At 45.4% G+C, this 27,811-nt stretch overlaps 1 protein-coding gene across 4 annotated transcripts in view; it reads right to left on the reverse strand.

Moving 5' to 3' along the window:
• The window catches only part of LOC135388862 (lachesin-like), a 200,255-nt gene that overhangs the window by 12,391 nt on the left and 160,053 nt on the right, over nucleotides 1–27,811 (reverse strand). For all 4 annotated transcript variants that reach the window (XM_064618712.1, XM_064618708.1, XM_064618710.1 and 1 more), the window contains exons 3-6: nucleotides 23,747–23,954; nucleotides 21,166–21,321; nucleotides 12,816–12,944; nucleotides 5,595–5,885 (exon numbers count right to left, since the gene is read on the reverse strand). In XM_064618712.1, coding sequence (XP_064474782.1) covers nucleotides 5,595–5,885; nucleotides 12,816–12,944; nucleotides 21,166–21,321; nucleotides 23,747–23,945 — 775 coding nt within the window. In that variant the 5' untranslated portion in view covers nucleotides 23,946–23,954. The remainder of the gene's footprint in view (nucleotides 1–5,594; nucleotides 5,886–12,815; nucleotides 12,945–21,165; nucleotides 21,322–23,746; nucleotides 23,955–27,811) is intronic.

A 27,811-nucleotide genomic window follows, 5' to 3' on the forward strand; every position in this document is an offset into this window, starting at 1 on the left:
ATCGTCGGGCATTATGCCAAAAGCGTTTAAATTCCGTAGCTGTAAAGACCATAGTGCCATTGTACAGACAGGCCATTGCCATATTCTAACTTCTTCACCCTTCTTTCTCTTTTCTTCTTTTCTTCCGAAAGCTGTTACAGATTACAACTAGACGACTGTCGTCGCGTCAACCGGCCCCACAAACCTAGCCCTTTAAAAAGTTGTGGAGGTCTTCTAGTTACTCCGACCAAGTCCGCACGCGTGTAGCACGCATTGTACCGTGCACCGTATGCGATTCTGTCGCGAAAGTGTGCACGGTGCACGGAAATGTGCACGGAAATCGATTTAGTTTTTGCACGTCCCTGGTAATTGTTCACGGCGGATGGCAAAGCAGTTTTGCGTTTAGGCGCTACCCCCACTGGTTGATCTAAGCTGAGCCGAAGTGCCCGCTTCACTATAATCACGATCCATTATAACAGCGCAGCATCATTAGTTGTGCTCGCCAATGGCGAATTTCAATACTCAGTCTGGAGCGAGCACACGAATCCGCTACAGAGCAACAACACATACACACACATGCATTGGATGATGATGAGGAGGGCAATTCAGTGCCGCTGAGCAACAAAATTCCAGATGAACCAGAGGAAAATAATCGCGCTCCAGCCAAGCACGGCGGAAGTCGTTATGCGCGTCTGTAGAACCTGTGCGGGTCGCAGTGCGCCGGCGAAACTGTTTGGCCTCGATTACTCGGCCTTGTAAGATGCGGAGGTGACGAGAGTCTACGTTGGAGTTCCGGCCGAATCCGAAGTTTCTCGGAAGTGTAATGTTGTCTTCGACTGGTCGCTCCGATACTCCGAGCTGGAGCGGGTCAGACCCCATCTTACTCCAGCTCCGAGCTGGAGGAATCGAGCAGAGGCCGAACTCGGCAGGTTCGAGTAGAGCAGCGGAGAGAAAACCTTAACACACGTGACTTCCGGTGTTTCCCTCGTAGTCAAAACGACGACGACGCGAAATGCAGAACATGGCAGGCATGGCGGAACCACGACCTACTAGATTGCAACGACCATGTCATAGGCACCCCTTCCCATCGCCGCATTTGGAAGCTAGCGCTGGCGCTACCCATTGGCCCGGTTATTGCTCCCCAAATTTCTGCAATACTTTGTACTTCAACTTACCTTAGTATTTTTGTACAAGCGGTACATGTCGCACGGGAGATGTTTCTTTCTAAAGTTGATTATCATTATAATTCTACGCGTTTTCATAAGAGCTGTTGCTTTCGTCTGCTACGGTAGTCGTACGTCCGCTTCTGCGCGTCAAAATTCAAATTTCCATTGTCCAATCATGACGCAGATCCATCATGGCGCGGAACCCAACGAGATTTTGCAAGAGCTACGACAGCGTTGGCGAGAGCACTCTAGAGCGCTTCGAGTTCGAGGAAAGAGCTCCGGATGAACCAGTCGGACGCAGTGAGGGTGCTCTGTTTCGACCAACCGAAGATGAAACGTCGCTCCAGAGCGCTCTGAACCAACCAGTCGAAGACATCATAAGAAAGAGTGCTCCGTGATGGAGCGAGTGAGTCTGAAATGACCAGCGAATCACGCGAATGCGCTCCGGATCGGCCAGTGTAATTCACCGTAAGGCAACCGGGCTGAGACTGAAGCAAGCGCTATCATCTCACACCATCGAAAAGAGGACTGGAGATAAGGACCGAAACCAGTGCATCACGTGATACCCGCCGTGATGTCAGTCATCGCTTTCAGCGTATAGTCAACTGGAGAGAGGGATCGAAACGAACGCATCACGTGATACTGCCCAGAACATGTGTTTATTTTTAATTATTTTCCTGACTTCGTTCACTGTTTGCAGAACACCAATCAAGCGCACAATCAAGGTTGCGGCGTCTAACAGCTATAGTAAATTGTATTAAAGCTATTAAGCTAAAGACCAACCAAAACCTCCGTCCTAACATTCAGGCATGATTATCTGCAAGGCAGGCTTCCTGCCTGACATGAAGTAATTGTTGCTCAATTGCATGATGATTAACGTGTTATCACTTAACGCGCGCTATCACTAGCTGACGTCATAAAGGTTAGGTTAGGTTGGGTTAGGTTGCACTCTTGGACAGGCTTCTGAACTCGACACCCCTCTGCATTGGAGCGTCGCAACGTACATCGTAATTGCACTTCACAGAGATCAAACTCAAAAGCCAGCACTGTACTTGCAAAATTGAAAGCGATAAAAAAAGCTGATAAAAAAAGAAGTACCAAAAGCATGGCAGACGGCAAACACAAAGACGTGGTGCCCATGCCAAGCCATGGTCTTTCGCTGTGGCATTTGGAGCTTGCTTAGTTTCAGTTCTAACTTTCTGACCTCATTCTCAATAGATTTAAAACGTTCGGAGACGGCACGGACCATCGAGCTATATCTCCGCGCAAACTTATCTCGTTGTACATTGCATCACTGCAGCGCACACGGACACGGATGTTGTATTGAAAACGCCTCGCTGTGCATACGTTGTATAATGACATGCATAAAGAGACTCTGAAAGCATTACATCGAGGAAGAACTTTAATTCTGAGACCGACGTCACCTATTGGTATGAATGTTTGAACACCATGTTATTGGGGTTCTCGTGCTCAAACGTGAATGTCCACACCTTCCCTCTACATCACCCCCCCCCCCCCAAACATGAATGTGACGTGATGCTTAGAAAACAGTGCATGTTAAATACCCAGGGGCCACGTTCACTGTTTGCTTCAGCATAGGGTACAGAAGTGCGTTCCCCAATGAGGCTCAAAGCCATCACCTATTGCATTAATGGTACTTCGAACATGTCCTATAGGAAGTACCACAAAAACAGTGAGAAAGGAGCGAAACTCTAACTGGAGAAGAGGAAGCGTTTACAGTCAACCCTCGATTTATGAACACCCTCGGTTCCCCAAAAAATCGAACGATTTTTCGGGGAACGATAAGTCGAGGGATTCATAAATCGAAAATTCCGTTAAGTGAGTACTATCGAGCAAATGGAACAGTACTTCCGAGTTGATATTGTGTTTACAATGCAATATATTGTGTAATTTTGCTTTGGACCATGCCTCCTGCTGTATCAGTCTCACAAAACACAGATGTTAGCGCATTCACACTCTGTTTATTATGCAATACTAAATAGTTTAATTTTGCTTTGGACCATGCCTTCCGCTGTGTCAATTGCGGTCAGGAACACTTCTGCAAAAACCCGTTTGTTGTTCGGATTTCGAGTGGTTAAGAACCGAGGGTGCAATACCTCGAAAACGTTTTGTCTGTTCAGCCGTCATTCATAAGACCACGAATAATCCCTTTGAAGGTTTTCGTTGGCCTCGGAACGATCCGTTCATAAATTGAGGGCAAAAACGCTGGGCACCTCCTAGTTGGTTTCCAGAAATTCCATTCATTATTCGAATATCGAGGTTCATAAAACGAGGGAAAAATGCATGTAAAAAGTTTGGTTCCTCGTGCTAGTGTTCATAAAACGAGGGAATTCATAAACCGAAGGTTCATAAATCGAGGGTTGACTGTTATATGGATGTAAGAAACCCTCACTCTCGTGCCATCGAATCTCGGAGTCAGTTTATTCACCGCTTTTGTCTTCTCCGTACTGTCGCCTACATGGGCCGGGGTGTGTGTGTACCATTGTTCCTTGTATGGCATTTAAAAAAGTTACCGACATATTCAGGGTCAGAAGACGTTGCAAAGACTGCAACGCCCGGGCAGAACTCTAGTCAATCATTGACTGAGCTCAAAGATCTCTTAACTCAAAGATTGTGCAGTGAAAGCAGGACTTACTCTCAACACATCGCTTGTCATCTAGCAAGTGCATAGTAAAAAAATACACAATGGGCGCGCCATTTGATGAAGAGATAGTCAGAGCTATCAGGACCTCGGTTATCACATCATCCGCATTCTCCAATCTCTTATCAGAGAATCACCTGTGCTTTGAGCGCGTTTCCACCTTCACAGTCGGACCTCCTGCCTCACACGGCCCTAATCTCTCCTCCTCGCAACCAACAACAGGAACCTTAGATAATGCAGGAAGTAATTAAAGTTGGCTGTAATTAATGTCGCGATTACAAAACCCCGTTTCAAGTGTCTCGCAGGCGACAGCTGTTGGTCGCTACTTAAGAAACATCCATTTAATAGCACTTAGTTGCAAAATAGTTTCCAAGCGCAATCAATGTTGTCGAGGAGTTTCTTGAAAGGAAAGCTAACGGTGCCAGCTCAGATTGCCGCGTCTCCGGTTCACGAACTCGGGCCTTTTCTGTTAAGCCATCAGAGGGCGCGCTCCAAGTAAATAAATACCGTGATTTCAAGCTCGAAATTCGATACTGCGGTTGTTATGTGAAGAGCTTTGTTCAGACTCAGTCGATACTGGCCTGTTCGTGCCGGAAATAAACCTGTCAAGGAGCAGTTGCGAAGGGTAAGCTGTGGATAGACTAAAATTATCAAACGATCGTTTGTGGTTATGAGGGCCGGCATTATTTATTAGAGCGGAGGGTTCCGTTAACAATAAGTTCTTAGAAGTCACACTGTTACGGGTAGGAAATATAGTCGGAAAACTGTGTCATTTTGTGCGTGTCAGTACTCGGTGTAAAGCCCTAATGTACGTGCAGACATCTTTACGCGTGCTTGTTCCATGCAGTCTTGCTGCTTACAGACAGCAGGCGTCAACTTGCCGGTTTGATGTTTGACGAAAGAGGAACATCAGGATGAAAGGAATGATGGACGAAGTGTACGGTTTCCATTTTTAGTTTCCTTCATTCCTTTGCCAATCATGTTTGTGTCGCTTACTTGATGACACACACATGTTGCACAGTATTTTTTACACCTTTGGGGTGTAAATGTACTGTCGTATGACACTCACGTACTGTCTTAAAAAGACCCTTCCATATAGTGTATTCCAGAAACGCACCGTTTGAAATGGCATATCCCGCAGAGAACACAATTTCTGGGGGATGCGTTCTATTTAAAACAGTGTTTCACTTGGGGCTTTGCACACACTTTCTTCAACACTCTTATTACACCTTTCGGGTGAGCCTGCGGAATAAAAAATAAACGCTTTTTTAAATACAAAACACCCTTCTTACGCACGGAATGCTGTAAAAAACAGTGGTATTGTAGAGCTGCTCTTGCAGATACGCAAACAACGAGAAAATTCTATGCATCGCTCTAATTTCCCCATCCTGTCTGTAGTTTATCTGACTGATGCAATGTGCCAAGTGACGACTCGCCTCCCAGAAGCCCTCAAAAGCCTCGCGGATCGATCTGGACAGGGCCACATTTCTACATTGACATAAAAAGAAACATGATGCGGGGGCAAATTGAAATCTGCCCAAATCATCAATCTCACAAATTACACGCTCCGTTGGGTAACATATCTTATCGATCTAATCAATGTCAGCATCCTATCCTATTACTCTATGCGCTCTAGCTCCCGGTCATTATCGTGAGGTCTTCACCAGTTAAAAAAATTCCTTCGTCTCCCGTCCCCACTTCATCCCCACATATTTGCGCGCCATACAACAGCATCACTGTATATAGAGGAACACCGCAAGAATATATAAATAAATCTTCCAACTGACCATACAACTTGATGGTGCCTTCGGTCTCGCCGAGTGAATTCTTGGCGACGCAGTTGTACTCGCCGAAGTCGTCCGGCTTCAATCTTCGAATGACGAGTTGCAGTTGGACTTTGTACATTCCCGTGGGCACGGTCTTCACCGAATACTTTGAGTTCTGATGCAAGATTGTGTCTTTGTTGCGTGTCCAGTAGGTTACCGACTTGGGGTGGGATTCCAAGTTGCAGTCCAATACCACATCGGCTTCTACGCTGGCACCGACAAGCTGATTGGGAATCCAGATCATGGGCGGAACTGCATTGCAAGTCAAAAATGTCGATCAGTGGCCATATAATGGGCCCATGCTCAGAAAGTTGAAAGAAGGAAGTCACTGAAAAGGTTAGGCAGCTGTAGCACTCGAACCCACATCTTATGAATTATGGATCTTATGGATAGAACCCACGTCTTCTGGATTATTATTAAACCACATCAATCCAGAAGATGTGGGTTCGAATCCTACAGCTGGCTAACCTTTTTAGTGACTTCCTTCTTTCATTATTCTGTGTTCCAGCCTCAGAACATCAATTTCCATCGTGCCAATGGTCAGTTCCCCGTAGTTTTGCTAGCTAAGAAAAGGGAAGATTATCTTGAAATACAAGGGTCCTTCAAGGTTGACCGAGACTTTTGCTCTTGAAAAATCAGTGAATAAATGTAATTGATATAACTTTCGGAGGACGAAGTGCAATCCTTCTTGGGTCAGCGTCACGTGCAGCTGCGCGCAGGTACCATGGCGGTGAGCAGTGTGTCTGTAGCTGTGGAACAGCGATGCATAATCAAGTTCCTTGTGAGGAAAAACGTTAAACCAGCTGAGATTTTGCAAAGATTACAGGCACAGTATATAAACAAAATATGTCAAGGGGAAGAGTGTACGAGTGGTGCAGACAGTTTGGCGAAGAACGGGATATGGTGATGCATGGACCGCATCGACAATTTCATCCGACTGCAGTCACGCCAGTGAACATCGCAGGCGCAAGCCATCCTCAAGATTCGACGAGTAACAGTTCGGGACGTTGCAGCCAAGCGTAATATTAGTTTCTGTAGTGTGCACACAATCATTCACGGGCACTTACTATTTCGCGAAGTTTGTGCAAGATGGGTTCCCCGACACCTCACTTGTGACCAGAAGGGAGCGCGCATGGCAGTCTCTGAGCAGCTGCTGATCCGGTTTCAATCCGAGAGGGATGACTTTTTGCAATCAATCAGCACACGTGATGAAATATGGATGCGTCATTTCACCCCAGAGACAAAAAGATGCAACATGAAATGGCGACATAAGGCTTCCCCGCCGCCAAAGAAAAACAAGATGTAGCCGTCTGCTGGGAGGTCTGTTGGAATGCGGGGTGTCATCAACACGGACTTCTTGGAGCAAGAGATCACGATTAATGCCCAGTACTATACTCCACGTTGGTAAGGTGTGCCGTGCGAAACGCATTTCGCAAGAAAAGGTGTGAGATGTTGTCCGAAAGAGTCGTTCTTCTTCATGATAATGCCCGGCCTCACACGGCGAATTTTATAGTAGCAACCCTGGTCGAAATGCGCTGGGAGGTTTTGCCCCATGCTCCTTGCAGCACAGACTCAGCCCCAAGCGACTGCCACTTGTTTATGCCCCTTAAAGATCCCCACAAAGATGAAGCCCTCCAGGAAGATGTCCTGCAGTGGCTACGACAGCAGTCTACTTCTTTCTACGCCAAAGGCATCAAAAAGCTGCCACAGCGATGGCAGCGGTGTCTAGATGCACATGGTGTTTGCTTTGAAAAACTGACGTAGTTTGATGCTTCCCAAATTTTCCATTGTATTTAAGGACATAAAAGTCTCTGTCAACCTTGGACGACCCTTGTATGATAGTCGTAGAGAGATAGAGATAGAGAGAGGTAGAGAGATAGAGATCGAGAGAGAGAAATCATGGTCATTCCATTGGTGGATCCGACGGAAATGCGTTAGTATTAAAACTTGAAAACCCTTTGGGAACTCCCCTTCACAACAGTATACATTCCTTTAACGACCCTTTACAAACGGTACACAACCCTTCCTACGCCCTTACACAACACTGACACAAGATCCTCAGCCAGTCAGACGAGCCTTTCGGGCTTCCTCCAATTCAGGTTCCTCCAGGTTGGAGGCGCCGTCTCGCTGTCAGCCTTCTTTCGCCGCCTCCCATACGCAGAGCCCATGGCGCGCCCACGCAGACACGTCTGAACGTCTCAACCACCACAGCTGCAAAGACGGTTGCCCGCGCCCCCGCGCGCGTCGCGCTCTCCACGCGCCCTCTCCATTTCTACTTTCCTCTCCACACACCGCGCATGCGCGCCGCGCCGTGGCTACAGAGAGACCACGCCGCGATTACCGAGGACGTACCGTGGACTCTAATGCTAACGCATTAAAAACAGACAGCGACGGGAGTGGAACTACGCAGCTCTTGGTCATCGGTAAAGTGCACTAACCATTATGCTACGCTGGCGCCGCTTGGCGTCGAAAAACCAGAGAGACGGAGACAAAAAAGGGACAAACACTTTCTCAAACACAGCAGCGATTTATTGAACAAAAAAACACCCCATATACCTAGGCACCCAAGAAGAGGAGGAAGGGGAATAAGGGAAGGTAGAGGCTTTTCTGTTTTCTTTCTTGATTGATTTGTTAAAGAAAAAAAAAAAACTGAGGGACGATTAATGTAATTAATGGGGCGGAAATGCTTTAGCATTCAGTCGACCCACCCACTACCACTATCCACTCCTATCCACCGCTACCCACCCCTAACTACCGCAAACTGTTACTAACTACGCAGCCACAACAGCGGCACAAGCCTTCTTGCACGCCCGCGGCGTATTTTGAAGCGCTGCTTTCGCTCTTCCTCCGTCTCGTTCGCCCGCTTTCGGCGCCGAGCGGCAGAATCCGCTGCCTCACGTTGCATGTTGAAAACAGTCTCGCAGAGACAAACCTAGTGCGCACGCTCGGAAGGCGGCCCTGCGATTCGTTCTCCGCTTGCGGGCTGCTGCGTGCGTCGGAAAAAGTTGAGCTCGGGCAAACTCCTTGCGTTCTGCTGCGGGAGGTGGCGCACGTATCTGTTGCCACGGTAACCAGCGCCCGCACGCATCCGCACGCAGCAGAACGCACTAGTGTGAACCATGCTCTCTCCACTGCCCTCTACCTCTCTCACGCGGCGTACTTCCCTTTCCACGTTCTGACCACTGATCGACACCGACACTTTTCCTTGAAACGCCGCTTCTAACGCTAACGCATGAAAAATGGGGATGTTAGTTCTAAACCAGTAGGGATTGTCTGTTTTGTCTATTTATGTGCCCTAGTTCTATTCGTTTTTCGACGCAAACGGCGTGCGTAACGCGGAATGGATGCACTTTTCGATACGGCGTCTCGCGCACAGGATATCAAACTTACACACGTGCACAATACACAATTTCACAGTTCAGATATACTATATGAGTGTGTAGGTTCCGATTGTGGTTTAATAAATGTTTCTACGCTAGTGCGTATGAACGAATTATCATCTGCAGGATTGGCAGAGCCACTCATAGAGAACAGAAATTGCAGAACAACAACAAAATAAGATAAAATAACAAATAACAGAACAATAACAGATACGTGTTTTATGTGGCACTGAGGGCATGTTAGTCTGAATTAGTTAGCTGAATTTGTTCGTCTGAACTTATCTTCCGTGTATATCTTGCTCTGTCAAGATAGTTTAGATGACTTTACGGAATCATAACGAAAAACTCGAGACTATAGGAATAAGACGAAGAACCAACCACCAACCAACCACCACCACCACCAACAACAACAACAACAAAAATACATGTCGTCGTCCCTAAGTCTCAGATTTTTCGCAAGGAGTGCGCTGCTGTTTTCTTATAATTGGCTTATCCTCTGTACTTTTAAAGCGCGGAGCATCCGCGTTACACACGGTGCCATTACGCAAATTTCGAAATGCGCCCATGTCACCTTGTCGCTGTAAATAGGATGAAGAGACACTTAAAAAAAAGAAAAAAAAAGAAAGAAAGCACTAGGGCTATTCAGAAAACTGCCGACAAATTTACCGCCTCTGCTCCTGACGACAAGCAATTGGCAGCGGACAACATAAGTAAAAATACCCCTCAAAGTCACTTTCCGGGGCGTTCGTTTGAAAGCCTTGCTCTAAAGCCTCACATCAGCGGCTGTCAGAACGGCAGCGGCGCCACTGCAGCCGCGAATTTGCATAGAAATGTCGAGAGCATTACTCGTGAGCCAGCTGTCAATCGCGACGAGAGCGCCCCAAGCGAGCGACGAATGAGGCCTTTTTTACGGCGGGGTACATGCACGCGCGTGAAACCTCCCCCAGTAAGCACCTACTCAGCCCTAAAACGCGAACATTCGGAATAAGAGGCTGTTAAGCCTTGTTTTCTAACATGTCGCCGTGTCATTTTTGAAAGCCGTCGTCGTCCCGGCTTCTTAGCGCCGTGGACGTTCTCTTACCCGTATGCAATCCGGGATATTCTCGATTTTAAAATCGGACCCTTTGTGAAAAGCTGGGAAAGAGAAGAGGGAGGAGGGTTATCGTTCTTGCCTTCATCCGTTTTTCTTCCATTCTCGCAGGGGATTAAGCGTGAAGTAAAGTAAAAAAAAAGAGAGAAAAGAAACGAAACAGAAATAGTCGTTATCGCGCTAGTTGCGCCCGCTATAAAGGAGAAATCCTTCGGAAACAAATGTGAGAATGGAGGAGCTCAGAAAAACGATGCCCAGGATTTGTGCGAAATGTCTTATTTCGGGATCAAATTTCTCGAGAATTCGTGCACATTGTAGCGCAGGACCAAGCACGGCCCTTTTTCCGTCACGTATCGCCATCATTACGGTGATTGGACGGAATTATATGATCCAGTTCCTTATCGTATTGTCGTCTGTTCCAACTGGTCGCTCATACTTCAGTTTTGTTTCGAGTTTGTTCATTTTTCGACTGTTTCACAACGGCTAAACGCTACATGGATCCGAAGACATAGTTGCGATTACGCCGCCTCGTTTGTATACGGAGCTCTTATTCGACGGTGTTATTACATGCATTCGTAAGCAAGATATTAACGCATCAATCATGATCAATCGCAATCAACGCAATTATTTAAATCGTTACTGCACATATGTTAGGAGGGTGTCGTCCTCTCGCTATGACGAAATTACTTGGCTCATGCTCAAATTCAGTCGACCAGCGCTTTGTCCTAAAAGCACTACTAACCATTCACAGTGGTCAAGCTGTCCCACAGCCTTTTTTTTTCAACTCAACATCGTAAAGATGAAATAAATTGAATATAATTCTGGACAATGTAGGAATTCAAGTCCTGACCGTCAGGATCAGCATTATATGTTCACAAATTTACCGCAAGCAACCAGGCGGAGGACTCCAATCATCATCATCAATATAAAGTTGTTCTTGCTTGTAAAAGGGGAACCAGAGGTCGATTTTCTAGAAGTAACAGCTGGACACTAAATATTGAACAAGCCAGAGCGAAAAAGACACAACATACCCACCCCAGGTAGCTTTCGTGTGCCCACCCTCGGGCTTTTTCACTATGAAGTTTATCTACTACCCAGCCTGCATTTATGCCAGTTAACAGCTGCCAAGCTTGCAGAGTGGTCCCTGTTAGCGCTTTTGCAAACCACACCAACGTCAGTTGTGCGAACTGTAACTAGATCGATACACAACAGAGTATTACTACGACGTATACGTCAGTAAGTATTGCGTGGAAGTAGAACTACATCGCTGCTGCTCTTTCAGGCTAGTGTATGCTGATCGGTGCACAAAGGGGAAAGAAAAAGGGAAAAGACGGTGGAACGCCGGCTGCTTACACCCCAGCAGCACAATGTACTGAAAGTCGAGTGCAATAGGGGTGGACGGTATGTGTCTTATCGATGTTCCTTAGTTTCACGAGTCTGTTCAAGGCCTTCCACCTACCCGTCCACCCCTATTGCACCCGACTATCAGTACATTGTGCTGCTGGGGCAGTTTAAAGGCAGACACGCTACACCATTCAGTGTCACTCCTGGGAGACTATCAATTTTTCGAGCTTACAAAAGGATAATACCTTTAGTAGTAGGTTTATCTGGGTCATCCCTAGAGCGATAACACACCACTAATTTTTTATCTTTGCTTTTCACTACTGAAGTCTTTCTAGTCAGATATCTAAGCAGCACAGTACATTAAAAGGACTGATAATGATAATTCGTGGTTTTACGTCGCGACATAACTACGGTCACACAGTGTTCTCTCTGTCCGTTAACTTTGCTCAACGCACTGAAAGTGCAAGTGCATGGGCGTGGACGGCTGCTCTAATAGCGAACTGCACTGGTGGATTTGAAGCGAGCACATTAAACAGATACACAAGAACAAAATTCGGCGCGGAGGGACCCATTTGGAATTCACCAGCCAACACGCTGTGGCCAAGCTCCCGCCAAGTTCCGGCCAAGCTCCAGCCAAGCTTCAGCCAAGCTTCAGTCAAGCTCTGGCTGAGAGCGTGTCGGAAGTCGCTGCGTACATCCGGCAAACTTAGCGAGTCGGTCCAACGATTGCGGTTGCTGCTCCGCAAGACACGGAACTGGAGTTCCGGTCGAATACGAGATTTCTCCTCGGAGCAAGAAAGAGTGCTCCATCGTGGAGCGAGTTGATCCGAAACGATGGGCGGAACGCGCAAATCCGCCCCGGATAGACCAGTGCTGCATGGATTCTATCCCGAAGACAAAAAAAAAAAAAAAAAAAAAGAAAGAAAAATAAAAGGAAAAGCACATTGACCAGCGGGATTACGAAAGCATCTCAGCCATCTGACCTACCCGACAGCGCCTGGCTTTTACCTGCAGTCACGCTCATGCGACCGAGCTTTTACTACATTTTGCTGCGTGGCGAAGAGGAGGGCGCGTGTAAAATGGTGGATGGATTTCGTGTTTGTGTCTGTCCCTTCGTGTTCCCTAGTCTCGGGGTTTTTTACATTATGCATCATCTTCACCAGCTCGCTTGCTTCCTAGCCATTTTTTCATTGGATTATGAAGTTGTGCTGAATCCTGATATCTCCATCTCCTTCCTTGTTGCCATTATCGTCATCCCATCATTATCATCAACATTATCATCACTATCATGAGCATCGTAAAAGCCAACGCACAATAGAATCACCCGTTATTCTTGCAGCTGAAATACAGTACAGAAGCCATACATACAGCTGACTTCCAGTACGATTCGCTTGCTCACAGAGGGCAGGACACCGTTGGCAGCGATGCAGAGGTAGGCGCTCATGTGCAGGCGCGACACCTTGCTTATGTTGAGCCATGGACCTTTTACGGATGACACTGAAAAGAAAGGCAAGCCAAGTTTAATACGCCGCCTTCTGGCATGTGCGGCGAATGGCACAGATTAGTGAACGTGACACACGGGCAAATCTAGTGTCTTTTTCGTGAAGCGCACTCTTCCCAAGCGAATGTAACTTTCACTATGTTCTTGCTACTCGGCTTAAAGTGGGACTCCGCAACGAAATCACCCAAAGGCTCTGGTATACCCGTAACCTTTGTGTCAGGAACCGATGTCAGGAACATGTGTACTAAATATCTCGTTCCAAAACTGCGCAGATTTTATTCGAACGAATTTATTACGAAGCGAGCGCTTCGCCTCTGTGAAGCGAGAGGGCGCTGAAAGCAACACACTGCTGACACCGTCCGGCATCCACCAAGGGAGAATGCAGGTTGCAAAGCAGACGACAATGTGGGGTGACGTCACGGTATAGCATGGTGTTGTTTTCTGCTCTTCGCACTTCGGTTTATTATTATCATTATTTACCAATTAATTACTCGGGAAAAATGAATGCGAATATTGCACTCGGTATCGAGCGGGTGGTTCGTGTTCGGTATGATGCTCACCTATCTTTTCTTTTTTATCGTTTTGAAGTCTCCCTTTAAGTAAGTGTCATTAAACTATGATGGCAATGACGATAGATGAGAATGAACAGCGGAAAAATGTTTAGGCATGCGTCACAATCCCGTCGTAAGAATGTTTTTCTTTGATATATAAATCTGATTGCGCGCCTTTAGATTTCGACGTGACACAAATGCGATTCTGCGTGTCAACGTTGCTCCGTTTCTACTACTCCGCATGACAACAACAAATATGGCCGAGTACAGATCGCCGCACCGCGTAGCTCTTCACTACGCTGTTAACGAGAGTAAATACATGTTCATTCGGCAGGATGCTACCCTGTACTGAACAAAAAAAAAAATAAAAAATATAAGCGCTATTGAAAATACGTGTTCCAAATTATTGTGGTTGGCAGGGTCTATCGCTTTTCCTTAATACCTTAATTCGAACGTCAAAACCTGCTGTCGAGGCTAGGCATTCGGCCCACCGCAGAGAAGTGAAGCGAGCTTAGGGAACTCACTAAATCGTTAGTGCACTTTCCGCCGAGTGTCACTAACAGATATGCCATGTGACACCACACGAATGACACCAAGTGCAAAGTGTCAATCGCTGATAGTGTACAGGTTAAGATTTTCAGTCATGATTGTCGTTACGACAGGAATGACTGACTGATAAGTTGATAAGCAAATTAAAAAAAAAATATGAAGAAACTGAATTCGGCACCCGACCAATTCTGCAACTACAGAAAAAAAAAAGGAAAGGAGAAATACAAATGAAATATTAAAAAATAGAAAGAATAGAACCCCCTTCCCCCCCCCCCCCCACGTCGTAACACACCCACCCACCAAAACGTAGTCTCGCGATCGCAATTACATACAAAGCGATAACACGTGCACAACATCAACGACAGCGCAATAGCAGCAACAAAGATACGGTACAGCGGCAACAATCACAACATCACACAGCGACTGTGCCCAGAACCTAATAAACGGATTCCAAAGACCACTGCGCGATAAAATTCACACGCGCAGTCAGAGAGATATTTACCTAGATGAAATGACGAGACAAAAGTAACAGGGCATTGTATAGACAAGGCATGTGCATGTTGACAAAATATGTTCGTAATGTGCCCCTGAGTTATGGTTAAGACAGCCCCTGAGTTATGGTTTAAAGTTATGATATTACTTGTGATTTGCAAAACGCAGAAGTGCAAGTCGGCGAACTGCGGAGGTTTACTATCTCCTGCTACTTTTCTCATCAATACTGGACACTAAAGCTCCTAAAAGTATTTTTTTCTTCAAGTTATTATCCTAATATTTCTTATTTACATCTGCAGTATCAGCCTTACATTGGGAAGTCACTATATGCAAAGGAATACGAGTCAACTAGGAGAGCGAAAGCCACACGAAACTGTGCTTGTGCTAAATGCTTTGCAGAATAATCAAAGCACATTTCGTGGTGTGCATTTACAGCTTCACGTATTGCGAATGCGGCTTATAGTTTTTTTTAAATTTTAATGTGGCACTTGAACGATCACTGGTGAACATCACACGATGAGCACCGTTCACTCAAGCGCTGCCCAGATAACGGTGATAATTTCGTTACCAACCCATTAACATCGGAGCCATTCTTGCAGGGCACTCATCATTTGCAGAGCAGCGCCGAACTCATATGCAGGGAAGGACCTGCTCGTAAATTACTAATTAGGGCGGCCGCTGACTAAGGAAAAATTGAGGGTGAGAAAATTAGCGAAAATTGTGGCCTGCATAGATTTCGCAAGGAAGGCATAATCAAATCACGGTCGCATGCAGCTGCCGTGTTGCCAGCCGGATTTGTTCAGTCATAGCTCTCCGTTACTTTACTATATTGTTATTATCGATTATTATCTTTTTAGGAAGTCGACACGGCCGTTTTTCAACGGGGGTGTTTTGGTTTCTTTCATGATGACGTTCTTTTAGAAACGGGACAGTTCGTATCGTCCCGCTCAGTTTTAACGCGAATCTGTCTCAAAATTGGCGTTATAAAATTAACCCATCAAAAAGTTCCCTTGTATTTTTCTTCTTCTTCTTCTTCTTTCTTAGTGTTGGGCTCTTTGGACCGTTAATGTGAAATCGCTTACATCTCGTCCTGACATGTCAATAATCAAATTAAAGCTACCGTGATTAGCGCTTTAAAGTTTTACACTCGTGCCCCGTACATTAATCATCGCAGGAATTAAATTAGCATCGGCGTTGTTACCGATTATCAACGTGGCTTCACAGGAAACCAGTTTTTACACGGCTCTAACAATAACAAGCAGATAACAACGATGGCATGCGGTGTTTCACCGCTGGAGGTGTGGTATCCATACCTCATTACGTGCGGGACATTAAATGAGGGATATGAGAATCAAGTGAAATAAGATGAGCAGTGATCCTGCTTCAAGTTTACTATGTACGTTATGGGAACTGTGTTGCAGAGACGTTTCTTTGAAGTCTGGATTTTGTTAGCTCTATAAAATACCGTACTGGATTTTGAATAATACCATATGATAGTGGTTGGTACGACAGGATCGAAATCTCGTACACGTGCGCGTAACCAGTCGGAGATTCTTTCATCTGCTTCTTCACGTGTGCTCCAGAGGTCTAACCAGCTGCGGTTTGCTCTTGTAGAAGTTTCATTGGTAGCGTTATGCTGTTCCAACTGTTGCTCTAGTCAGTTTTGCAAAAATGACGTTCCTAGTCCTGCGTATATGGAACATTGACGATGCCAGCCTTTACGTGTTTGCTTAGTTACCTGTAGCACTCGGCATTTTTAGTCAAGCGGTACAAAAGTACGGAGGCAGTCAGTACGTCTCTAGCAAACACATGAACTGAGCGACCAAAACAACAGCAGAACAAAGCGCAACAAAATGCAAGAGAGCTGGTGTATGTAGTCACGGAGATCGTGCACACAACCCATTTCCGGTAGAGCGAAATTGTCGTTCTCAGATGAATGCTCATTCCAAGAGTGAAGAGCGTACTATTTTCAAACGCGGACCTAGAAAGCTTAGGCTGTTCACCAATTAGAGGGGATGGATTTTGAATTTGATGAATATTTCGATGCGTTGATTTCGAAAGTTTATTTTTAAGAGCTTATGTTGACCACGTTGGTATTTACATGATTTATTTGGAAGTTCATTTTTTAAGAGATTTATTTTCAAAGTTTTATTTTTAAATGGCGTATATCAGCGTCACCCCCATTTGGGTCTGCTCTAGACTGCTTCGACCATAGAACCTTCGATATAGTCAAGGTACTAGTATGGGAACCCAAGGGGTGAGATGCAGGGTTATCAGCACTTGTCGACTTCATAGTGAGCAGTGATATCGAATCTGTATTTCGGAACCGTGTTCTAAGCATGCGTCGTCGAGTTCCTCGTTCCTGTTATAGTTTCTCGCAATTCCTCTCACTTCTAGGGGATGGAGCTATGTATGTGCACATAGAGTTCGGTGACCGAAAGGGGTGATGTTTTCCTCTTTTTCTCTTTTCATGTTTTTCTTTTTCCTTTTTGTGGAGTTCATCCATTTAGGGGTACTTTATGGGAACAGCAGAACTCTTGAGGTGACGAATTCAATTTCTTCCTTTTCTTTTAACGTTAACGTTAACATTCAAACTCAAACAAACATCGAAACACTAAAATTATCTACCCCGCGCGCACACCTACCTCCTTCACCCTCTCACGCACACACTTCCATTTCCTTCCCCATATAGCCTGCATCACTCGGCAACCGACAGAAAACAACGCAGACCTGCCAATGCCATAAGAGAAATAACGCTTATTTCTTCTTCGTCTTATCCTGGGCCTGTTTCTTTTTTTTTTTCGCTCTTTCTTCAGTGTGCCTGATCAACGCTGTACTTTCTTCTTTCCTTTCCCGCCGATTTCTCATTTAGAGCCTCCCATTGTATCTTGGGCCCCTTTCCTCCAGTCGTTGTGCATCACTCCGTCCTTTACTTTTCTGTTTCAACTGAACTCGTTTGAAAGGAACGAAGTGAAGCCCGCTGTTCATTACCGGGCCGGCTACGAATAAAAGGTACCCATCTGGTTCGCGTTGAGTCGTAATCAGAAATTCAATTACCCACTGTGAAGCGCTGGTAACCGAGCAGCGTTGATGCGCTCCTCGCTTCGTGTGTCTTTGCCTTATACGCAGTACACAAATACATATATACTTGAGAAAGAGAAAACGACGATAGAGGGCGCTACATTCGTTTCTTTTCAGAATGTTTGTATTGGCCGTTGTGTTTTGCTCCTTTAAGTGGGGTTATCGTTCCCTTAAGGTTCTTTCTTCGTTCTTGCAGTTGTTCGGTCGTAATTATTATGGTGTAGATGGGAGAACAAAATCTATTCGTGTGTCCCTGCGAAAGGGTCAATAGGGTGGAAAGGTAAACATTGTGGTACGTATTGAGTTTGTGTTGTGTTGTGTTCACTGTTGACTTCAAACGTGATTAAAGCAGAATTAAAGCAGGAAAACAGAAAGCGGATGAGAAAGCTTAGTGCTTTTTAATATTTGGTTCGCATCGCCAACCAAGGATAAACGTTTCGGAAGCGTGGATAACTTCACACAGAAAGAAGAAAGCCTGATGCACAAACAAGTTGGAAAGGATGCAAAACTAAAAAACCCGAGCTAAGGCATAACAATTAAAAAAGAATTAGAGACCTCTTTCTTTCTGGAGAGGTTCCCGACGTTATGGGTGTAGAATTTCCTTTGGCGACCTTTTATTCTTTTTAGCTAATGAATTCTATTTTAATAACCGTATTAATCAAGAATCATATGTTTCAAAATTATATTAACGATATAACTGAATTTGAACTGAAAAAACTGAGCCGATTGAAACTTACATCAAGGTCTAACACCAACATGTTTCATGAAAGCCACAAAAATTATCGAAATGACACAAATTCTTCGTCAAAACGCACACCAACAAGTTCTCAAACACAGCGGTAAAGTTTTTTCGTGTCTTTTCTTCTTTTTCTTTTTTTCAGCCGATAAATTTAAGCTGATCAGAAGCATTCAAGAGGAAAGCCAATGGGGAAGGCAACGCGCCACCAGCTTCCCAAAAGCTGGGTCGAAGGTCACAAAAGGCTTGCTGACACAGTTCTCACAGGAGGAGATAGAGAGGGCCTCCCTCAAAAGCCTTCTATTCTGGACAGATTCTATCTGTCTGTCTATGGCTATCCCAGTTGTCTCTTGCCCCGAAGGAACGCAACCCTTGCAATCATCCAAGCGATTTACTATTTCAGAGGTGCAATTCTTCTTATTATTATTTTTACTCCTAAAGCAATCTCTCTTAAACGTTCGGATAAACATATCTACTTTTGGCCAATGTAACAAAACCCAGAAGCCAACAGTATCTCGCCTACAGTATTTAACTGACAAATAGCATATTTGTTTTTATGATTTTTATGCGTAATGCCACTTTATCTAAATGGTGCAGATACCTCAAGCCATCAGGTTAAGTGATACCTCGTGGTAATAGGACATTACAACACGTGCGCTTTTTGTTGTTGTTGTTATCCCTAGAGTCACTAAATAAGCCACGCTTCGGAGTATCGACACTGAGTTCCAAGAGCGAGCATACGCCATCTTGTTTCCGCGCCACGCTACCCACGCGCACGCGCAATGCGCACTTTAGCGCACGATGCCATCTATCGTGCGCGGGTGAAATGTCGCTTTCGTTTGCAAGCACCAGTTGACGGCCTTGAGCTCACCTTGACATCCTCGGGACGCTCCGGTTGACAATACATGGATTATCGCACAACAATTATACATGTTTCTCTATCCCACAGGGAGCATTATGCTAGCCGTCTTTGATCCTCAGCTGGGGATGATACCAGTGTGGTGCGGAAACAAGATGGCGCTCCTACTCCCCCTTGGACCTCAGTGTCGATACTCTGAAGCGAAGCTTATTTAGTGACTCTAGTTATCCCTAGCCTCGAGGCACTTCGTTATGAACGTTAACGACGAGCTCGCTTGCTTGTTAACAATTGTTTTACTTAGTGAGCATCGCTTATACGTATAATCTGCTCATTAAACACGAAGAAAGCGCGGTCAAGTCTTAAAACGTTGTGAAGTGCAACGGGTTCCTTTATCGGTAGCATAATAAACATGTCTACACTAACCTCGTGCAATAAAAGTGCAAGAAAGTGCAAGAAAGTAGGATGGCCCACTTTTGGAGCGAAGAAAGTTATACAAATGAATCATGGTTCTAAGGTGGGGCGGTTAGTAACGTTGGTTGCTTCAGCACGTCAGAACAAGGACGGAAATTAATTTATTGCTAAAAGTTATGTAGTAAAATTTATTGGTAAGCCAATAGAGTTTACCATCAAATTTCCTCAGCTGAAGGCACAGCGTTGTGCCGCCAATGTTACTTTCCGTACTTGTCACAAAGTTGTGCAAACTAATGGCGTCACTGAACCTCATCGACCGATGAGACACGCTGAAGTTGCCAACGTTTCAGGCATTGCGTCGTATTAGACGGGCCGTGTTTCTATGTACGTGTATCTCTCCCTAGCGGTGAAGCGATGAGATAGTGTCAGTGACAAAGACGAATCGTGGTGTGCTCCCCGCTCTGGACGACACGCCTCCGTTTTTTCGCGTCAATAACGAAATTCATATCGAGGCTGCCCTGTCTAGCCTGACAGCTACTCCCGTCCATGCAACAGAAGAAACGTATTGCCGCTACCTTCAATTGACGTTGCCTCTCTTTTTTTCTTTTTTTCGCTTTCCCCGATTGACCCGCGTTATTTTTATTGTATTTTATCAGTTCTTTCTTTTTCCACCGTGTCGTGAGTTTCCTTCACGGTTGCTTGCAGACAAACTGTCTGATAGACACGAAGAAAAACGGGAGTGAGATCTTCTTTTCTTTTTTTTTTTGCGTGAAAACGACTGTTCTCCTTTGGAACATACGTGAATGTCTCGGGTGTTCTAAAAGTAATGTTAACGCAATGTTATTAAGCGGCTTCTATTTCACTATGTAAAAATGTTAAGGAAGAAGCTGGAATAATAAAAATCAAATCGATAAAAATCAAATAGGTTCCGTTCAAGACAATAATATTGAGAGTAGAGGCTAAATCAAGAAGGAAAAACAAAGAGATGAAACAAGAGATGAAAACAAGTTTCGAAAGATGCACGTGTTCCCAGCTTTTCTTCCCAGATCGTTACACGAATGTATCGAATGAACAAATCAAACTACCAGCATTTGGAGATAGTTCATTTAAATGAAGAGACTTTCGGTGCTTGGAATGTTCGCATAGGAAGATGCTTATGTGCCGAATAAGCATGACATTCCAGATGACCTAAACGTTTAGAAGTCAACTGCTTCGCGAATCTTCACGAGTGTAATCACACGCTGCACGACACAGAAGGACGGGGCCCGCTCGTACAAAACTCTGAGTGACACACTCAACGAGTTTTTCACTCACACGTTAGGGCATCCGCTGTGTACGTGCACTGAGTGAAAAACTCGTTGAGTATTTCCCTCAAACAGTTTCGTGCAAGCGAGTCCAGGTATTAAGACAGTTATGTCCCTGTCGCGAACACTGAACAGTGTAACCTACTCCGTCGCACTTCGACGCTTGCTGCTGAAATCCAAACCCACAACGTTCCACGCAACACTACCTAATTGATTATAGTCTCAGATGTGTACCTTTCTCTCGTCCGAACGTGATATCCTGGTCATCTTCTCGTCTCCAGGTGATTTCAGGGACAGGAGTTCCTTTGGCCACACATCGCAGGTTGACGTCGCTGCCTTCGCGAACTTCCGTGTCCGAGCTCGTTTTCTCTTCGTCTATCTTAGGAGGAACTGTGGTGAGAATAAAAAGGGTCCGTGTCACATAAAAGCAGGGTTCGCCGAATGGACCCAGTTTAAAAAAAACCACCCGGGTTTTTTTGGGTCCACCCGGGCTGAAAAACCCAATAAAGCCCACACGCGGGTGAAATACAGAAACGAAGGGAAAAAAAGAAAAGAAGGAAAAGGGACGACTGCTTCGGAGATTCCTTTACCGTAAATTCTACAGGGGCAAACAATTATTTCTTCCAGAAACATGAAAAATAGGTGGAGAACGGCTGTTGCGTGTCATATGCAGCAGTTCGAAAAAAAAAAAAATCCCAGCACCCGAAAAACCCGAAAAAACCCACTGGGGCGGGCTTTTTTAAAAAAACCCGGGTTTTTCCGAACCCTGCATAAAAGTTATGAGTAAATACTAAAGAGTAAAGAGTAGTATTACCGATACGCGTAGAGAAAAAAAAAAGAGAAAAAAGAACAGAGGTTTTTGGTTATCCCAACCTAGTCTGGGTATGCAGAATGCATTTTACCGTGTTCGGCCGCGAAGAACAAAGACGAAGTGCATTGAATTAAATCTAATATTTTTCCAGTTATCGGTAACGTAGACAATAGGCTAGTGACCACTGAAGTAAGTAATGTATTTTTTACGCAGGCTCAGTTCTCGGCTTCTTCATTGAGTCACTGACGTGTTGCTCGCTTTGCTTCTGACTTCTTCATTTTACAACGCAATGGCAATCGGGTAGAGTATCGCCTGTGGCGATGAAACTCCCCACTCTCCAAAGCCAAAATAAAGTTGTTGTTGTTTGAGGTTTGTATCAAAGCAAATTCCAAGGGGGCCACAACAATGTCGTCACACGTTATTCGAGCAACGTAGCGACATACTTTTGCTCACCGGGAGACCCTTGCCGAAATTTACTGATTGTTTGCTTCTCTGCACACACTAGACTCTTGCAGTCAAAGCACGCTTTACAGGAGACGGCTGGCGGAGCACATGACTTGCCTTACGGGACACCAACGTCTGACGACCTGCGTCTAATGTATTGCATGGATGACGGCCTGTCGATATCCGTGCCTACCGATAACCGAGAAGGAGCTTCTGAGCCGGATAGGCAAAAATAGAGAATTTTAGATAACCGTAATCGAACCCAGACTCCGAATGCCAATACGTCTCGCAAGTGGGGCACGGAGCGTCCTTTTGAAGTGTTTTTGCGAAATGGACGGCTCCCTATGGTACGATTCCAACTATGACAACGTAGCGGCACCTATGAACGATGGGAGGAATTGACGCACTGTAACATTCCGCACGTTTATCTGTTTTGTTTAACTGCTGTGCCATCTCTTTCCTCGAGAACTGAAGAGAGTCGTAGGCGCTCTCCGATTCCGAGTCGGTACCGCTGTCAGCCAATCAAAGCGCAGCCCGCTGAGTCAAAGGCCTGGTACGTTTTACGGTCCAACAACTCCCTAAGCGTGAATGGCAGCCCCTTCTCGGATCCGTCTCGTGAAATCAGTCTGGCGACCCGACGATGCTCTACCAGTGTTTCTTTCTCTTTTTATTTCTTCTTTCTTTTCTTTTTTTTTTACTGGGGTGGGACATTGTGTGACTCTTCGTACCTGAGCGTTTGCACTCCAAGTGTCTATGTACGTTCATGTGTTCAGAGTTGTTTACGTGGTATCGAATAGCCGGCTTCCACGTTGGTGGTGTCAATTTCTCCATTCTTTTTTTCTTTTTCACTCACTCGCTCACTGTTTCGGGAGCCTCACGAATAGCAAGATGTACTGTTGGAATGTAACACGCACACACCGACACCATAACGAGGAAGAAAGTATGATAATGAGTGAAACAAACCTTGCAAAATGTCGTGGTGAATCCTCAAATGAACGTGACTTTGGAAAACATATTGCCGCCCCAGAGTCACAGTATAGGGGGGCATGCGTGAAATTACGAGAAGAAATTGTAAAAATACACGCTGCTGCCTCATTCGGCCCGCAGTATGACTAGTATGACGCCTGTGACGCATCCCCATGTATGCCAATGTCACGTGGTTCAAAGGCGCTCAACGGCTTCGCGTGACGTCTCATGTGCACGAGCCTCGTTGCTCCGTTAAAGCTTTCGTCGTTCTTCTCTAGTTATCTGCATATCGTGTCATTCTGAGCCACTTGTTATGTTGTATTAAAGTCTTATAGAGTCAGTCAACAATACAAGTCTTATAGAGTCATGTCTTTTATAGCAGGCCTGATAGTGTTGGGCGATATAGTATAGACCTTACTTTGCGTTCGTCACTCCTGGCTGGATAGTCCTACCCTGTGGCGGCTTACGCCGCCGTTTTCTTTCTTGTTCCCGTCGCCACCATTATCATCATCACTCCTAACCTAGCGCCTTCCTTTCTTCACAACATCCCATTCCCGGTTACATGTCCTTTGGCAAGATCGTGGTGGAACTCACCGACGACGTTGAGGAATCCGATCTGCGACTTCATCGGTGAAGTATTGATCTGGCACATGTAGGCCCCTCGGTCCCGCTCCTGCACGTCATGTATGTGAAGGTGCCACGTCCGGTGACCGTTGTGCGTCACCTTGAACCTCGAGTTGTGCGTGATAACGCTTTTTGCCAGCGTCAGCAGTGTGAATTTCTCCACAAACATCCACGCCACCTGGGGGGAAACAAGCAAGGATACTCATTAACATTGCTTTATACCTATACCTGATACTCGCCACAATATGTACGAAGACAGGTACTATTTCATGTATTTATTTATTTATAGGCGCCAATGAATACCGTAGGTGTAGGTATAACGTTGCACATTAAATAGATCAAAATGACACTAAAACGGACAAATAGCAAAGGTATACACTACCCAAAACGACATATAGCATACCCATAACACGTGGATTACAAATGGTAGCAGTGTTTTGGTGGCAAATCAGAAACATTGCTTGCGGAAACAGAAACATAAACTTGTAGTTCTGTATAGAGGCTTTCGCCACAGTGACAGCTACAGGAATGATACCAGACGAGACGGCTGCCACCAGAGAACAACTGTTTAATCTCAAGTACCCAAGATGGCGACCGAACTCCGTTCGTGCTCCGAACCGTGACGCTCGCTCCCACGCTCCAGGTATCATCTTCATCCTTCATCTACTACACTAATGCGAGTAATGCGGATGGTACGCTGATATCTCCAACAATAAATGGCAGTAAGACCTTTACAGTGAAAATGTAACTGAGTCATGATAATGTTTGAGGACCCGAATATTTATACTTTGTTTCACTTTTTACAGAACATTCAGGTCAAACGATAACGCTATCTAGCAAAGTTGACTGCGACACAGTGGTGAAACAATATTGGCCAACGCAGGTTATAATAGCATGCGATAAACATAAATAAAAATGAATACGAAGTCAGCGGCACGTGCGACACGGTAGTAAAGAAGACTCGAACGAGAGGCGTCCGCAAAACAGTGGGGCTCAGAGCCATCTTTCAACCTCATACACGAACAATGTATAGTGCATACGTAACCCTGCAGCTTCGAAAAGCAGTTACGTCAGCCCACCTTTTACCTTACAAACACGTACAGCGTTGCATATATCACAGCACACCGAAATTAGCCAGCCTTTTGTCCATCTATGTTCAGTGAAAGGAAGCGACATGCATGATGTGCATGAAAAAATGTATTTAAAGTTGCTCGTCATGCCACATACAGCATTCCAATCACATCCTGTCGACAGCAAATTTCAATTTGTATACAGCAACTCTAAAGGCTTTGGGCCTCTATTATCCAGCCCCTATTCAAAAGCATTTCAGCGGACAAAAGGCAGCTCCATTAACAGTCATGAGATGCGCAGGACGTTTTGCTACCATGATTACAGCTATCATGTACGTGCACGGGAAAGGCATCGCTGAAAAGGAAAGCATCCCATGATTTTTATTCTGTTTTGGCCATAGACTGCAGGAAAGGGACGCTTTTCGAAAAGAAAACAGCGAATATTGCGCGTTGAAAAGGACACGTTGTGGATTGTATCTATTTTCGGAACTCAAAGGGCGATGATAAACTGGAAGCACAAAGTATGCTAAAAGGGAAATATTTTCAGTAGTAGGCGTCCGGTTGTGATGTCGTCCTATAAGGAGGGAGAGAGAGAGAGAGAGAGAGAGAGAGAGAGAGAGAGAGAGGGACAGATAGACAGAAAGCAACCAGGAGTCTCTGAAGAGAGTAACATTCTTCCAACTCAACTCAGAGTAACCTGGACTTAATCTTGTGCAGCAAATTCTTAAATAAATTTGCAATGGACAGCTCTAGGGCATTTCCAATACGGGTGCAAGACACCGATAGGACTGGTCTCTCATGTTGAACGGTGTCATATCATGTCCATGGTGGTGTGGCGCATCTGAGTGAATAACAGCAACGCAGACCCCTGCTGCAACCCCTGTTGTCATTCCGGTTCCACATGCCTCATTTGCTGACCGCTAATAACGCACGAATGCGCAGTACCAGCCCTTCTTTGTCACCAACCTCTCTGCATAACCTCCTTTATCGTCTACCCACCTCCTCCCCAACAGTGAAATGCTGACTTGACAGGACGCCCGGAACAAGCAGAACAACTTTATTTTCAAGATGCGGAATGGGAAGTTTCGTCATCAGGGCCGAGACTCTACCCCATCGCTGGTGGCGATGTGGGGAATGAAATAATGAGCCCCTTAACAATAAGGATCGAAGTCCTACTATGTCCAAAAAGGTCAAAAGAGCTTTGAGGGTAGAGCGTTGGATAGATGTATTCGGCCGGGGACCAAATATAGTTTGCCTATTGCTGCATCATAGGCCCAAATTTTTGAATGAGAACTTCCTTCCGCTGCTTTCATTCCTTTCGTTAGGAAGCAAAAAAGTTACTTTCGTCAGAAGGTTAGTTTTGAACTCGGCTTATGCTATCCTAACGAAAGGAATCTTGAGTACTTCCAGCAGCTCGTCTGATAGCGAGAGTACAGAGCATAACTTCACTAACCGTGTCCTAAAGACAAGCTATCGTCCTTTATTTTCAACCTAATAATGTTTTAAAGTTGTACTACATGGGTTTCAGAACGGACGATTTCAAGAAATCACAGCGCTGCATGGGACACGCATTGCACCATTGGCGCTTATTGACATGGGAAAGAGAGAATTTCCGATTGTGTTTCGTTTCCGATTACCTTGACACGTGTTAACGTTGACGTATTAACGATACCCACGCGGTGTATGCTGCCAAATATGGGAACCTGAACACCATACGTCACAGCAGGTAAAACAGCGGTGCTGCTTGAGCCAATAAGGAGCTAGAAGGCCCTGCTAGAAAACAAGAAAACCGATAGCGTGTCGACGAAAGGCGAGAGTTGCAACGAAAGGTAGCCCATCAGCAACCTTTCCAAAGGCAGCCCTTTCGTGTCTGCGAAAGGAAGACCGAAAGGGGGGGGGGGGATTGTTTGAAACTGGGCGGAAGTTTCTCGTTCGGAGCGAAAGAGGGTCGGAAAAGTAGCATTTCAAAATTCGGGCCATAATCTCAATTCCTCCTGAATTAGTACAACCCGTTATGAAAATAATTCAGTTACTTGACCAAACGAGGCGAGTGGCGAACTAAGATTATATTCCAACTGAAAGCCGTGATAGAAAGTATTCCCATATTTTTACTTGTTATAAATCATCACAGAGAGAGCATCATTCAGTGAGCGACTTTCCTCAGTCGTAGCTTCGTGACGTAGGACCACGTAGGACCATTTGCATGAAAATGCACAGCGCATGCGCGGCTCTCGCTCTGGCTGAAAACAGCCGGAACGGTGCATGTGCCTAGCCCATATCTAGCCTCCGGAAGTGTTTAACGCATTTCATTTCATTGTCATACCCAGTCATTTCATGTCTCACGTGTAATGGGGTAGGATACTTCGCCATGAAACACCTCATGTCATCGTCATGATTTATTTGGTGCTGTTGTCTTCTCATAATACCATGTCTTCACAGGCGCGCCACACCCTTAATGCAAAATTTTAGTTTAAACGCGATATGAGAACACGTAAAAAAATGATTGATAACGATGCGCCTAACACCCCTGAAAAGACTGCGTTCGCGCACAAAACAATTTCACCCATCTTTCACTTCGCAAGCACTGCTTATTTTTCGGGCATTTTTTTCTTCATGTTTTACAGCTTTTCGACAAGTCTGCTAAGAAAACAGACGGTTGCACATTGCAAAAAATGAAACAAAAATGCGTCGGCATATACATAGAGTATCATTCAACTCGGGAATTCCTTCTCGTTACAGCGTCCATCGCAGAGTCCTTTGAGATTTGGCCAAACTCACGACCCTTTGGTAACACGCAGCTATAGGAAACATATATATATTAATAAAAGACTATGATCTATAGATCACACGGGGCTCCGATATTGCCATGCCTCTCGGCGCCTGGGGAGAAACTCCGCGCCGAAGCTAAGCAGGTGAAAGAAAACGGGGCCAATAGCGTGTCAGATGATGTGCCCGCGTCACGCAC

This window comes from Ornithodoros turicata, chromosome 3, assembly GCF_037126465.1.
Source record: "Ornithodoros turicata isolate Travis chromosome 3, ASM3712646v1, whole genome shotgun sequence".
In the NCBI taxonomy this organism is placed as follows: Eukaryota; Metazoa; Arthropoda; class Arachnida; order Ixodida; family Argasidae; genus Ornithodoros; species Ornithodoros turicata.